General features: G+C 47.0%; 1 protein-coding gene across 1 annotated transcript; it reads left to right on the top strand.

Moving 5' to 3' along the window:
- The first annotated feature begins 318 nt into the window (after positions 1 to 318).
- Positions 319 to 15,705, top strand: LOC149361734 (uncharacterized). Its single transcript, XM_089569575.1, has 8 exons — positions 319 to 540; positions 1,739 to 2,062; positions 3,182 to 3,488; positions 3,852 to 5,278; positions 8,632 to 9,113; positions 9,931 to 10,215; positions 11,552 to 11,973; positions 14,187 to 15,705. The coding sequence occupies exons 1-8, from the start codon at positions 319 to 321 to the stop codon at positions 14,489 to 14,491; spliced, it is 3,774 nt and encodes a 1,257-aa protein (XP_089425701.1). The 3' UTR covers positions 14,492 to 15,705.
- The last annotated feature ends 562 nt before the right edge of the window (positions 15,706 to 16,267 follow it).

Genomic DNA, 16,267 nt, shown 5'->3' with positions numbered 1-16,267 from the left:
TCTTGAGGAAAAACACAGCGCACTCCTAAGACACGGACAAAGAAAGGCAAGACGATACAGCGCTGACTTCAACTGCTTAATTGGATCTTAATTGCAGTATCTTAATTGCAGATACCCGAACAAGTTCTGACAGGGTAGGCTTAGTCAACTGACAGATTTTTTTATCAGGGCAGGTGCCCACTTGCAAAGGAGTAGTTGCGACGTTGGTCAGCAAAGAGAGCCTTTCTTCGCGCCACGAATCAAAGTTCTTCCACCGAACATCTTGCATTATTTTGCCATCACTAAAAAAAAAAACGTGTTTGCACTTTCCCTCCACAGATGCGTCCGCCTTTGGCTCCTGCCGTGGCTGCAGTGTGGTGGATACTTCTCTTCTTCCTTGTGCTGCCGGCGCGATGCTCTGCGCAACACCAGCAGCAGCAGCAGCCGTGCGACTTCAACCGGCTCTGCCTGTGCAGCCACGAGGTGGTGCGGGACGTGGTGTGCGTGGGTGTGCCCTTCTCCTCCTTCCCCACAGGCATCGGAGACTGCGAAAACGGACAGGTGAGTTCCAGTTTGAGCAAGGTGCTCTGTACAGTCACGCCTTCTACAGCGAAAACCAGGGCTCTTGCTTTCTGTGCACTCTGCTTATGCGATCGGTGTCTTTCAAATTATTGTATACAGATTTTTCTTTGAACAGCTGTGAAAGATTCTTCGACGCCATCTGTACAGGTGTATTTAACGGCAACGAATGCATTATTTGGGTAACATAGTGTAATATGAAGACAATTTTCCTTAACCTGTTATTTACATGTTCGCTTTCTTAATTCACGATTTTATAGAGCAGCAATATAGTGAATAATCAATCCCTTTCTTAGCAAAAGCACGAATAATAAATCAAACTTTCGAAATGGTGCCTTGGTTGAAACTACCGAAAGCGAAAAATGCGCTTCTGCCAGTAGACTCACATCCAACAATTCTGGACGAAACAACTGTTAGACGGAAAAAAGATATTGAACCCAAATTTTCCTATACTACAAGATTTCGCTATAGCAGTCAATATAGCCGCTATCTTCTGTCGACAGAGAAGCATTGTTTTACTATTAAGGTTTCTGGTATCATCAAACTCTTGCCCATTGTTTTTTTAGGCAGTCTTAACTACTCAGTTCTTGTGATAGAAAAACTTGAAAAGGAAGTAATAAAAACAGCGCAAGGACACAGGACGAGAACGGAGAGTAGACACACACGGCGCTACTCTCCGTTCTCGTCCTGTGTCCTTGCGCTGTTTTTATTACAAGATGCTTAACCAACTCGCCCAAACCGCCATTTTACTACATTGAAAAGGAAGGTTTTGTGAAGTATCTTTCACGACTACAAAATGGAAAATCTGCATTGAAAATAATTTTAGACGCTTGTTATATAGACTGCAATAACACTGTTGAATACTTTGTTGACGCACGTGGAACGGAAGACTCACCAGGGGATATGCTTTGTTCTCCGGGCTTGCTTCTATCAGACGTACGACGCCAACTCAGAATTGTTTTTATGTTGATCGGTCTCCAGATCATCATACACTGGGAGGTGCAATAATACAATCCCGTACATAATGCCTGTAACCTTATGACATTTTGCCTTGTTACAACGGACTTCGTGGTTGCGCTGGATCTGCTGATTGTTTGATCGCTTGATAGGTAGAATGATTATTCTCTTGGCTGCTTGGCTGGTTTGCTGATCGCTACATTTACTGATGGATTTCACTCAGGTGACGCTGGTCCGCTCAGGCCTTGAGGTGCTGCAGAACGACTCGCTGGCCGGCACGCGGCTGTCCACACTGCGGCTCATGCACAACTCTCTGAGCCGCATACTAGCCTGCGCCTTCTGTGGCGCCGAGGACAACCTTGTGTCGCTCGACCTGAGCCACAATGCGCTAGCGCAAGCTCCGCTGCACGCGCTCAGCCGCATGCGCCACCTGCAGTGGCTCAACCTGCAGGAGAACAGCATGGAGGACCTGCGCCGCTCCGAGTGGGACGAGCTGTCCCGGACCGTTGCCCTGCGTAGCCTCTTCCTTGGAGGAAACGGAATCAAGGTGAAAGTGCTGCGGCGACCGGAATTTCTCATATGACCGCGTACGCTTTCTTATTGCGAAAAATAAAATGAAAACGAACAGAAAGGATTTACAACAAACCATCTATTCCTTGAATCGAAGAGCGGCGTGAGTGGTCTACGTATTGAACTTTGACATCATGAGAGCTTAAGTTCAAAGCTTAAGGGTTAATTCCGCAGGCTGCGCATGGCTCACCTTATTGAGATGTATGCCTATACCTTGGAGCGAGAAACGTAGGAGTGAATTAATCGAACGCGCCTTTCGAAAGACAGCACATAACCATTCCCACGGTCGTGTGCTTTGGTTTTCTTTCCTTATTATGCTACAAGCAGCAAGGTAGCTTGTTGATTTTTGTGTTATATCTTATGCACTTTCTTTGGCAAGGTTCTCTATTTGAAAATATCGCACATATTGCGGTTGGAAATAAAGAAGAATGCGGCAATCAGTGATCCATTCATCAAGACAATATTTTTAGGGTGCCGAACAACTAGAAGTGGCACCGCGAGGCACATGTTATTGTCGGCACAGGAAAAAAGAACAAAAATATAAGTAACATGAATGGAAGCGCAATCTACATGAAACGATAACATTAAAAACGCTGTGCTTATGTTGTGCTTTCCTACTTAACGAGTTGCTGTTAGTTTACGGTGCACCTCCTTCCTCTTAAACCTCTTAAAACTGCTCATTCAAGTTACTTGGCTTCACTGCCATCAGTGATCTGTGCGGCTATCGCCTGGTATATTCCTACTTGCTTGCAGAAGACCAAAGGGCTCAAGGGGAAATGAATGAAATAGACCGCCCCGGTAGCCCTCCCAGAGACTCCAAAAATCACGTACCTGTCGAGCAGCTTGCAATATTGAAGAAGTATAATGAGTGGTGCACCTTGCGAGAGTAACCGCACTTGAGAATGAAAACAACAGGCTTCATGTCTCGTTCTTATCGCCTCGTGCACCACTCATTGCCCAAATATCACGAGACCAGGAGCATACTTAGAGATAATGGTGGCTTAGAGAAATTCTTTGAAAACCTCAGAAGACCACTGCCATTTTAGGCCCTAAAGAACCTCGCAGTAAAATATATGTACCCATGCAATACATGCAGGTCCTTAGGGACGGCGTCTTCTCAAACTTGACCGAGCTTGCGACACTGGAGCTGGACCGGAACCTGCTATCGGACGTCATGGGATCACCGTTCCCAGAATCCTTAACGCGGCTGAACCTGGCCCACAACCTGCTAGAGCACCTTCCACGGCATGCACTGCGCAGACTACGCCACCTGTCGGCCCTCTTTTTGGGTGGAAACTTGCTGAAGACGCTCCCTGCTAGTTGGTTCTTGCCCACACGTCGCATGGACACATTGGACCTCAGTCGAAATCTGATGGAAAACCTGCCGGAAAAGCTGTTCAATGGTGAGTACATGTAAAGCATCTCAACCATGCTTTCAACTCCAGTAGGCAACAAAGAGGAGGCCGACATGTGTACGACAAATCATGCGTGTTTATTATCCCTCAGATCTAGCTGAGACGTGTGGATGTCCAGCTAACAGTTTAACTAGGTAACTGATTTCTGAGATCATGCTGCTTAAGTTGTAAAATTTATCCACCACCGATTTTTAGGTCCTAGTGAGCAATATTGTATACAGAACGATTCACAAACGCAGTGAACCAACATGCTCACACACACTGGCGTTAATCATATCCGCCTTGTAATTTGACTGCAGCGCTTTCGATATTAGTACTGTGGTTAATTGCGTGCACAATGTTGCTTCGCAGGCTCGGTCTACCTCCGTGACCTGCACATGGAGTTCAATTTCATCACCGAGCTGCCCACGGGACTCTTCCGAAGCGTATCCGCTGAAAGACTCTCTCTAGCCAACAACCGACTTGCCGCCATTGCCGAGCACGTTTTCGGTGGACTAGAGTCTGTACTCGTTGTACTAGACCTCAGCTTCAACCTTCTCCGCCGCTTTCCCAAAGCCGCCCGAGCTCTGACGTCATTGTCGGTGCTATACCTTCGAGGGAACGCCCTCACAACCCTCGATCCAGATGATATCCGCAGTTTCCGTGGCGTGCTCGAAGTACTCGATCTCTCCGGGAACCACTTCGATCGTGTGCCTTCCAGTGCCTTAAGGACAACGGAACGCCTCAGCCGTCTCAGCCTGCAAGACAATCGCATACAGACGCTCGGTGCTGACGACTTCGAGTCATGGGGGCGTAATCTCACCGCCCTGAGTCTCGCCAACAACGGTATCCGATATCTCTCGAGGGACACCTTTGTCCACATGCCGCAGCTAAGGGAGCTCAAGCTGTCATTCAACTCGATACACTTTTTAGATCATCATGTCTTCCGGACTCTGAGGCCCACTCTCGAGGTGCTCGAGCTCAGCTCGGCTCTCGGACAGCGCTTCTTCCCGCTTGAGCTGGTCCGCCACATGAAACGCGTTCAGTGGCTTCAGCTGGACCACAACCAGATGCTGAACCTTACCGATTCTTACCTACAGGGTTTGCCTTCGCTAGTACATTTTGACATGGAAGGAAATCAGATTGGCTACGTGACGCCAGGGTTCTTCAAGGAACGCATTCATCACAGGCTCAACAGGGTAGTCCTGGCGCACAACGACCTCACTGCAGTAGACACAGACACATTCAAGGGCCTGTCACGACTTTCTAACGTTGTCCTTTTGGGTAACAAGATAAGCGTATTGCGCCACGGGGCATTTAGAGACCTTCCCAGGCTTCACAACATCGTCCTCTCCCGGAACAGGATCGAGACCATTGAAGCGGGTGCATTCAGCAACCTCTCTAAGCTTTCTAGCTTGCTACTGCAGCAGAATAACCTCACGGCCTTTAGCCTTGAGTGTTTACACATGTCCGGAGGCGGCGCTCTGTCCTTGAACTTGTCCCAAAACGCTCTAGTGTCTCTTCAAGGTGGAATCGACTCTCAGCGACAGACGTCAAACCAGACGAGTGACTATGGAATACGTACCTTTGATGTGAGCCACAACCAACTCGCTGAGATAGACAGCCTTTTTCTAAGCAGCGTGAGTTCCTCTTTGCTCAACCTCCACGTGTCCCACAACAAGCTTAATTTAATTAGCGGCCTCTTCGAAAGCCTGGGCATCCTGCAGACCTTCCATGCTGATCACAACACCATTTCCAACGTCACCTTCGGTGCTTTCCAGGAGTCACCAGAGTTGCAGGTATGGCGCACGCCAATGTCCTAGACTGCATGTTCAAGTTCTACAGGTTCTACCGCAGGCGTTTCAGCAGTTTGCAGAAGCGCCTTTCAAGATGGGTGCCGGTACTTTTTTGTTCCTATCGTGATAAACAAATTGAAGTAAAGTACCAGTAAATATTTGGCTAACCCCGCAAGGATATGTTTGTTCAGAGTAAAGGCCTTCTTCCCTGTACGCGTGTATAAGTCTTAAAAGAAATGAAACTACATGCGGAACGAATTAACCAGTTATGTTTTTGGTTCAGCGTTTGTTCGTGAAAATCTCGAGGGATGTTCGATTGGCTAACGCCACATCACATTTTAGATGATATTCTCATGAAAAAATCAGCAATTGTGACCAACCATATTCCTAGAAACAAGCATGTAGGGCGCGAACGCATGCACTTGCTGTCTCATGCTTCGAAGCTTTGACCACTGTATACTGGTCTTTCTTTTTGCAGCCCAATCTAAATGTGACTAATCCGTTCATTGATTTTTATTAATAACTGAATGTATTGTCGCAAGAGGGGAAAGTAGACCTTTCAGAATTTTCTATTGGTAAATAAATGTATTATGGAAAGAGAGAATCGCTAGACCGTTTAAAATTTCCTCATTTTGAAATTCTACTGTATAAGAACATAAGGGCTCCATTGCTCCAGTGTCCCCTTATTTCACATTTCGGCTGGAATCTACTTTACGGTACTAATTTTCACAGAATAGCAGCAGTCTACATGTTTTAGCAGGTCTTATCGTAGGTAGCTGACACCAGTCGCCTGCCGCGCTAGCATGGAAACCTACTGACGACAGCGGTATGTTGCGGCACTGTGCTAAAGATCTGTTTGCTTACATGCTGGTTGCGAACTAAACGCGGTTAATTTTAGGTACTGCTTTTTGAAAAAGACATGGCGATACAAGTACAAGCACAAAAAGGCGAGGAGACGAAAGGCAGGCAGAAAATCAACTAGCCCGGTAACATACGTTACTTAAGTAGTGCTGTAAGCTGGATTTCCGACGTTCACATCGTTCGGAATGGCAAATTTTTGTTCATGGCAATGCACCTCCTGCTGTCTCATTTTTTTTTATTATACGAAAACATCATGTAATGTAGGAAACAATATACGTGTATGATTGGCGTTTTATGAAGCTTGTTCTGAACAAAGCGACCTCTTTTTTGGGCGCGTAGAGGACAAAAAAGCATCAAAATTCTAAAGGGCAGACTTAAGCTCCGTCTTAATTGTGCGACGGAATAGCGCTAATTGGCAAATGCCCATAAATGTGAGATTTGTAATTCTCTAATTTGCGCAAAGAAATCCCTGGGAGTCCTCATACCGCTCCTGGCGCATGGAGCATCGGTTAAGCATTGCTCGACTGCCCAGCGATGGCAGTTCCCAGTAGGGCTTGGTTGCTCTTCCCGACCAGACTCTCGCGACCAATCATTAATTCTTGGCCACTTGCGTCATTAAGTTAATGGCCATCTGCCAGGGTTGGCAGTTTGCTTATAACCCGGTGGGCAGGCTGTGAAGACGTCTGAAGGTCCCGTGACCTACGTTGCCCACCTGCCCTGTTGGTTGTTCCTCAGGGAAATTTCTTGTGGCATTTTCGTTCAAGACTAACGACACCGGCTTATCTGCGACACGGGCCCTTTAACGCTGGCGCGTTAAAAATTTTCTTCGAGAGTGGATTCGGAAATGCAGTAACGCCGCAAAAACCGCGACGTGATTAAGATTTCTCGGTTTAGGTTGTATAATCCCACTGGCGGGTTTTCTCATATATTTACTATTATTGTTTCTCATGTTTTCTGCAGTTCGTTTCGCCATAAGGGCCCTTCAAAATTCGGTGCTTTTCATTTAGTTGAAATATTTCACGATGATGTGAAAGTGGAGTGAAAGTAGACGGAGGGCGGTGCGGTTCGTTGCTTATCAACAGCCGCATCCCCAACCGCGCGCGGGAGTGGGGGGGGGGGGGGGGGCGCCTTAATTATAACAAATTGCAGTTCTCTAACATGCAGTCGTGGAACAATCTAGTGCTCGAAATCACGTTTCGGAGAACAGTCAAAACTCTTCCTGTTATATAGTCCTTTCGTTTATCATACCCTCTAGGAGGAAGACAATCACCACTTACTTACATTACACGTGGAGGACGTGAATGCAGTAGGACCGGCAAATGCGCCGTCGGCTCTTCCGGCCCTTAACATGCCAGCGAAAAGGACCCTGACTGGCAAAGCCGACCGACTCGATAGTTAGGCTCCTGACCAGCGCCTGATGCGAATTACTACTAGCAATTCGGTTTTAGATCGCCCGCACATTCCAACGCGACCAGTCCCGCAAGTGTCCGACAATTTGGGGGCGACAGTTTATGCGTCGGAAACGCATCCTCGTTCAAGATCATGTGTCTCCTCTCGGAGGGTATACATGAGGCAAAGCCAAGTATTAGGCTGGTCGGAACACTTCCAGTTTCCGGATGGAAATTTCCCTCGGCATATGCAGTGTGGCGACATATTTCCCCTTGAAGTATCGTCACGTGACCTGCAACGTGAGCTACCACTTGTTCATTACAACGCCGCAATTTCTCAGGGATCGACCAAACGCTTGTGTCCGCGGGGTCAGTGCTTAGTTCTGCCGTTGACAACTTTAGCCAGTTTCGTCCAATAAAGTCGACTAATAGCCCTTTATTAAGCTGAACGTAATACATTTCTAATGCGTTTTCAATGTATTATAGTGTATTTAGCGTATATTATTAGTGCATTTCAATGTAGAATACATTAAGCTGGCAAAAATTTGTATTCTTTAGATATTTGTAAGAATGACCAAAATATTTCTCCAAGCACGCTTAGAAAAATACGTGGGGAAAAATTAATATCAAATTAATACAATATGTTCGAAGTGCATAGCACAGCCTTTTTTTGCTGAGGGGGTTTTCACTGCTTTGCCGCGTCAAGTCTTTGATACGGCACGTAGCAGCATGGCCGCGGCCACTTCGGCTGGTCAGCAAGCTCCGTCCCTCCGGGGAATTCCCGCTCCCGTCCGCAGCCGATGGAGGTAGGAGATAGGTCGTGTGTGTTGGGCCGGATGAGGAGCGCGGGCATTTCAGAGTGCGAAAATCGAGGAGAGGAGAGGAAAAGGCTCGAAAACGCGCAAATTTAAGTTTTGACTGTATATAGCTCAAGTTATCAAAACGGAAAAACAAAATTACTGGAGGGTATTTGTGAAGTGGCATCCTTTTGGTATCCTACATGTACTGTAAATTTATTCAGAGCCCCTCTCTGAAGTACTTTAAGCATCTACTTTTCTTGCGGCCTTGATTTATTCTCTAATACTATTCTTGTATCCAATGGCGCAGGTGATTATACTGAGCAAGAACAGAATCAAGTTCGTTGGCGATTTCGCCTTCGGAAATATGACGCAGCTCCGAATCCTGGACCTTAGCCGTAATGTCATCTCGTCCCTGCCGGAAGATGCATTCGAGAATACCGCTATGGAGCGCCTCAACCTCTCGTTCAACAACCTGTCCAGCTGCGAGTCGCTGGCCGCAGTGAAAAGGACACTGCGCGTCCTCGACCTCTCTGGCAACAGGATTTCAAATCTCGGTGCCCGACACTTGGATGGTTTGCAGCATCTGCAGGCACTGAACTTGTCGCGAAATCAACTGATTGTCATCGGCGAAGAATCTTTCTCGGGTCTCGGCCACCTGATGCACCTGGACCTTTCTCACAATCCACTGTACACCTTGAACAAGGCCTGTCTTCACCCGCTCAAGATGTTGCAAACTTTGAGGTTGAGGAACTGCAGCCTGGCAAGACTTCCGGTGCTGCACTTTAAAAGGTGAATATCCTTCGCTAAAACCCACCTGCCCGTAAGCACCTTTACTTCAACTTTGCTGCATATTCTTTGCAATCCGGCACCCATGAAATGTGAAATGCCAGAAAGGTAGGCCTGACATTAGGCTCAAAGCCCACGGCAATGTTCATGTTCGTGGGAAAGGTAACTTTCGTCGCAGCAACCCTTTCAAGCATGCTGTACAAGTAGGGCAAACATCTTTTGTAGCTCAGAATAAAAGAAGGGTCGGGAGGGGAAGAATTTTTATGTTGTTTTAATTTAATAGTTTTGTTTGTTTTTTAATAGTACGTATCATGTTTTATTTTATGGCAAGCATAAATGTAAATGCAACTATTTCTGAGAGAGCCAAATATAAGCTCGCATTTTCGGGGATTTTGGCGAATAAAAACCAAACGTGACAGTGCAGAAAAATATGAAACCCTTAGAAAGCATGCTCTGTGCCCACATGTAGCCTGTCAGGGAAACATAGCTTTACACTGGAAAGGAAAACAAACTGACTGGCAAAAGTGTTTATATTGTTTCATGAGCAGTTCCGCAGAGCAGTTAACTATAATTCTGAAGCGCACAACGAATTAGCCTGCTGTTCCCAATCCCCCGCTAGTAGCCTTGCACTGGCCACCTCAGCACTTTGTAAATGTGGGGTTTACTTTCATTAGCGCTGCTGTTGCATCATTCTTCCCTCATTGATAATTCGGAACTTAGAAATAATTTTGATCTGTGTAGTGTGTGATGCAGAGAGCGTTGCTAAAAACTGGGCACCTCCTGTTTTGTTCTCCTATCCCCGTTGTCCTCCTGATAACAGACTGGCTACACTGGACGTGACCATGAACCTCCTATTCAACGTTTCTGGAGACGCATTTCGCCACTTGAAAAACCTTAAAGATCTGGAGTTGCCCCAAAACCTACTTGAGACAGTTCCCCGGCACCTGTGGCATTTTCTTCCCTCGCTCCGTTCATTGGATCTGTCGGGCAATCCGATCACCTTCTTGGCCTCCGACAGCTTCGCTGGAGCCAGCGGTCTGCAGTCATTGGACATCAGGCGCTTGCAGCTGAAGTTCCTCGACCCGAGGTCGCTTCACGGCCTCAGGTGAGCTAACTATTCCTGTTTTGCACTGCGGTTGGCGTGGAGCGTACTCGGTTGAGGAGCAACAAGTTTTCACACTGCATACCCTCAACCATCCCAACTACCATGATCAGTTTCTAGGTGACAACTCTAGGAGGAGGAGCCATTAAGCATGCGAATGATGCTGTGAAGTATCTTTTCGTATTTGTTGTGGCTGCCGAGAAACTGCTGCAGATATCAGTTCCATTAAACTCAATCCCATTGTTAGTAAAGCGGTGGCGTTACCAAATGATCCATGCCAGCCATCTCGATAGTGTCGTACAAAGTTTCTGCGTCCTTGGTGGTTGCACTATCAGGGCAGTCAGTAATGTACTGCTACCGTTTCAGCTCTTCAGGCGCTAACTAAACAAGGCAAGGTTTCTTTGCATGAAAGGAAACATAACATACATGAGTGGAAAAAGGAAAGACAACATGAATGAGAAAAACGTCGCAGAACAAATGAAAACCAGCAGGAACTCATGTGATGAATTTCCCTAGTTAACAAGCATGGGTTTATGCGGGAGGCGCTTTCCGTTCTGCAGTATCAGCCATCATCAGTACTGTAGAAAATGGTTGGTATATAAACACACAATATGTTTTTGTTCCCTTTAAAGAACAACACACGAGCAGTCGGCGGAACGCAAGAAAAAAGACACGAACGAAGTGTCAGTCTTCGATCTGTAGTCAACCGTGCGCTGTCATAACAGTATAGACACTCACTGCAGCGCACTCCATAGCTTACACTCAACTTTCTTCCTTAAGTTGCTTGTGCAATGTGTAATGTGTAATGTGTGTAATTTATTTCGGTGCGAATAATATATGGCGTCTTGCTAGAGTTTAAATCTGTCATTGATATTCTGATAGGAAATGTATAGTTTTCAATGCGATACTCTTGAGAGCAGTAGACGGCAGTTGTTTTGATGTGGATGCTTTTTCCTAAAATAAACGACACATTTTCAGTCACCAGCTCACTGAGAGGAAGCCATACTTCTCTTTAGAGAATTTTTTACTCGCGCGCTTTCATCATTTGCGGTCTGTTTGTGTGGCACAAAACATTCATTCCAAACTTTGCAAGTACAAGCAGTCAAACAACATGCTATACCAGTAGAAGGTCATCGACAACACGTGTATAACTGGCTGTTGTTCATTCCAGCAAATGCTGATGCTATATTTCTAATGGGTGGGCTTCTTGATCAATACGCTGAGCTTAATGACTAGTAGTTGTTGATAGTAGCATTACTCACTACAGCTGGAGGGAGATTAGAGCCCTTGTACGGCGCGATGTCAAGAAGTATCTCGCACCCGATGGAATACCTCGCAGGTTTCTGTCGAGCCTGCGGACGACCAGCTACGGCTCGGTGCGTTCCTTCCGCCTCCAGGAGCTGGTGTCCAAGTTGCACTCCCTACGGCGTGTGCTGGTCGAAGTGGAGGAGCCCGTGCTTTCGCACCAGCTGCAGTGGGCATTCGGCGCCAAGCTCACGGAGCTGACGGTCACGGGACGCCAACTGCGCGTCGTCTTTCCCGATGCTCTCTTAGGCCTCCACGGGAGCCATGAGCTTGTCCTGAGGTTGACGGGAACCAGCATAAGGAGACTTCCCGCTGGCCTACTGCGCTACCTAGCAGATGTGCGCTACCTGACGCTTGACCTGCGGGATAACCTGCTCTCCTTCATAGGACCCGAAGTGCTCAAGCCCTCTGATGGTCATGACGTTGGCTTCTGGAGGGGCACGCAGCACCTTGCAGGTATGACCGAGAGTAACAAAATCAATGGTTTAGGAGGAAAAGGAAAAGAGAACCTGAGAGGAGGGGGAGGAAATTAAGCTTCGCTGTAAGGGTGCGACGTGATAACGTTAATGGCTCTCTCTAGCGGCCTGGGATCCCCTTTTTCCTATCACTTCGCCTTGGTTCTTGCTTTTCCGTCTTTAAATTCACGGCTCTAGCTTTATTAGCGTACGGCCCCCGTCTTGCACTGTCGCCGGCGTTGTCGTCATGTCTGGATACTAGCTTCCTCCTGGCCCCGCTGCGGTGGCTCACTGGTTACGGCGCTCGGCTGGTGACTCAAAAGACGCGGGTTCGATCCCGGCCGCGGCGGCCGAATTTCGATGAAGGCGAAATTCTAGTGGCCCGTGTACTGTGCGATGTCAGTGCACGTTAAAGAACCCCAGGTGGTCGAAATTTCCAGAGCCTTTCACTACGGCGTCTCTCATAGCCTGAGTTGCTTTGGCACATTAAACCCCAATAAACCAAACCAAACTAGCTTCCTCCTAGAGCAAGAAGACGAAGGGCGATGTAGCTGTCAACTTGTGGGCACGTCACTCTGACATAGAGGCTAGAAGGTGTTCCAAGTATCCTGACTGGTCGCCGCCTCGAGGGGCCTCTATAAAGCTGCTTGGAATGCATCACACCGAGGGAATGTATCACGCAGTTATCCCTTCCTCGCTATGCGCTAAGCTGGCAAGCTTTACGCTGTGGCTCTTCAGTGCATGTAGGAATGCTAACGAACAGTGGAAGGAAGCCCGTAGTCTGTGTGGAAAGGTGCCGAGAAATTCGAGCGTGTTGTGGATCTGTGCTCTGGTTAATCCTGTAGCTCACTAGGGGGGCTCATGACTCCCCTTTTTATAGAGTTTCGTGGGCACAAAATAAGCAGATATGAAAACTGGATTGCTAAATGTGCTGTCAATTGAAGGATGCCTGCCAGACTTTCATTATTCGCGCGGAGTTCTTTAATGCAAACTTCTCTCGTGTAGAGCTGGCGTTGAAGCAAAACAAAGTAAAAACGCGGTTCGCAACTTTGTTCAGAAACTCCGATCTATGCCGCAGGTGCATACCTCCTGCTTTAGAATTCACACGAATTCACTAAAAAGCGGCTGACATGCAGTGAATGGGGGACTGGTCGCGCCAGCTATTACTCATAAAAATGCACTCAGGAGCTATCAAGACCAGTCGAAAGCGCATTTGCTTTTTTATTCGACCGAATTAGTTTTAATAGCCTTTTTTAGCTTCTTCAGGGTTGTCACTTTCCTGACGTAGATGCAATAGTTAGCAATGACGTGAATCCTTGCTCACATTTTTAGGTTTTCAGTCGTTACCAGGCTCTATTTCAAAACGTGTGCAGTCAGTAGAGATCGCTCGCAACTCCGCAAGCAGTGGGAGAAGGATGTAAATAAGAGAAGCTGCCAGCAAGGCGCGCAGTGCTATATGCGCTCCATTGCCTTGAGAGATATGGTTGAAAAACAGCGCACAAAAGACTAGACACAAGAGTAAAGGCGACGACAGGACAAGCGCTGAACTCACAACTAAGGCTTTATTGCGAAAACCTGAATATATAAGGAAGGCATAATACTTGAAAACAAAATTGAACAAACAAAACCAAGACAATGATAAAACTAGCGCGCGCCCGAAGCCCAAAATCTGCCAAGAAACGTGTCTCGTTATCACTTAAAGCAACCGACGGTTTGCTAACGCAGCCCCGTTGCTCCTGTGTCTAGTATTTTGTGCGCTGTTTTTCAACCATGAACCTATACCAACTCGCCCAACTCAACGTTTTACTATGCCTTGAGAGAGTAACTCGCGTTTTCTTCGGCTGCGATGCGCTGTACCTTGAGAGTAAGCTGACCTAATTCTTTCTTCTCTGGGCGATAATGCAAGATGAATGCATGATGAATGCAAGAGGCAAATCCACAGGACAGGATAGTTTTGACAGAAATTTAAGTGCTCTACATTGAATGTGATCTGCACAACATAAAATGTTCATGGTTATTGCTGGCCCTGCCACGAGCACCCACTTTAAACGAAGCTCTGTGTCAAAACAGGAATTGCTGAGGCAAGTGATGGCACCACGTCCTATTGCTTGTCGTAGGCCAGGGACACGCGCTTACAGTTGACATTGTCAATGCGTTGAGGCTTCGAAGGTCTCTGCTCTGACGGAATCGTGGTGCTGCTTTACGTTTTCGCAGGTGGCATCCGGCTGGAGGATAACCCCTGGGTGTGTGACTGCCAACTCCTGTGGCTGAGCCGTTGGCTACGGCGTTGGTTGCGAGAGACGTTACGCGTCCAAATGCTCCACTTTGACGCTGCCATCTACGTTCACAACCTGGCGCGCCAGAGCGAGTGTACGTATCCGGGAACCAAGCTCCGTACGCCGCTCATCGACCTGCAAGAAGATGACCTTCAGTGCGACTCAGCCGTCGGTCGCGTCATGACGAGCCAGATATGGACTGCAGTGTGTGTGACAATAGCAGTCAGGTGGACGAGACCGTAACTTTCCTGTGAATTTTTAGCTGTAGATACGTGATCGGTGCGCGTGTATGCGGGCGTGCGTTCAGTTTCCCCTGGCGGCAAAGGACAAACTCCACTGTAAGAGACATATCACGTCCATATGGTGAATGACTATGTGTGTACCTGTTGTGCTTCATTGCTTCCGTGGCGACGAAAGAAGACATGCGCTTCAAAGACTAGCTTGAGCGTACCGGGACGGATGTTTTTTTTTTGTGAAAGGAAAGGCACAGTGGCCAGTTGGGGGGAAGTTGGGGGGCGTGGCGGTGCATGGCGGGGCATGACGAGCTAACGACAATCGTGGCCAAGAAAAGCTTCCATTAATTTCTCACAGGACATTACATAGACTAGTGTTGAATTGCGTGCTCATGAACGCTCATCGATATACTGCAGGAATCCGAATATATATTTCCAGCTCGCGAGACCTCCGACTCTAACGAGAAGTTGTCCTCAGTGACAGCACTTCTACTTTCTGGTCGAATCTTGTCAATAGCACTGGCAGTTGCTTTCAGGCCCTCCAGTGTCATCAACATGGATTTAGAACACGTTGTTTTGATTATATCTATATATGACAAGACTAGGCATAATTTCTCAGAGCAAATTCAGAACTCAGTAGTCCCTGCGGTGAAAAACTATATGCAGTTAGTGTCCACATAGAGTTTTGTATAATCACAGTTTGAAATGAATGTACAGAAACTTTTCTTTGTGTACGGGCGAACACTTTTAGGTGTTAGAAATAATCGTATTTCTCAGATTCGCAATTTTATTTGCTAGTGTTGTGCTGTTGTGCCACCGTGACCAGCAGATGAAGAGGAGATGGATTCGACCACTCTGTATGTGCTTTCTTGTGTGGGATTCTTCACGTAAGCATCATATGCTGTAGAAGCCTGAGTAATGACAACTTTGAGGCTCTACTTATGCTTATGGTAAAAGGTCAGTTATACGTTGAAATGATGTGCCAAAGAGTTTAACTTGATATTTGAATAATAGTTTATGGTTTTTGGTGTTTAAAATCTCAAAGCGACTCAGGCTATGAGGGACGATGTGCTGGAGGGCAGCGGATTATTTTGATCACCTGGGGTTCTTTAACGTGCACTGAAATCTCTCAGTATACGTACAGTCTTTGTCAAAAGTTTAGAGCCCAGAGGGTTTGCTTCTAAGCCAGGTAGTGGGAATCCTGAAGCATTCGTGGCAGCCCTACCCATTGCAGAAGGCAGAACCAGAAATATTTTTTATCTTCAGGAAATTTGGAGCGCTGGAGATATATTACGAACCACACAGTGTGCTTCAGAAGCAAACCCCATGGGCTCCAAACTTTTGACAAAGGCTGTACTTCTCACCTTTCGCCTCGATTGAAATGTGACCGACGAGGCCGACAGCAAGCACCCGAGTACCATAAACCATCGAGCCACCGTTGTGGCACTCATATTTAGAAGCTCGGTAAAGAGCACAGTGTTGTGTTCGAACATCATTGAGCCCTATACTGGATGTCCAGGAAAATTTTAGATGAAGATTCACTCAGAAAGCACCAGACATAAATGCAGGCCGCGTGAGTACGAGAGAACGGGTAACCAGATCCAAAAGACACACATTCAAAAATAGAGAATGCTTGACAAAAGACGAAGCCAAAAATAGTAACGAAACGCCACATTAGCTTACCATTCAGTCCTAAAAATTAGTGCGTTTTTATGTGTCTTCCGTCCAAACAACAACGAATACAGTGTGCAGGGATTACCGCTGTGCACATATGGTCTCGAACGGG

This window comes from Amblyomma mixtum, chromosome 2, assembly GCF_055824585.1.
Source record: "Amblyomma mixtum isolate Tamu chromosome 2, ASM5582458v1, whole genome shotgun sequence".
In the NCBI taxonomy this organism is placed as follows: Eukaryota; Metazoa; Arthropoda; class Arachnida; order Ixodida; family Ixodidae; genus Amblyomma; species Amblyomma mixtum.
The sequence above is the reverse complement of the archived record's forward strand: the minus strand, read 5'-3'. Positions and strand labels throughout refer to the sequence as shown.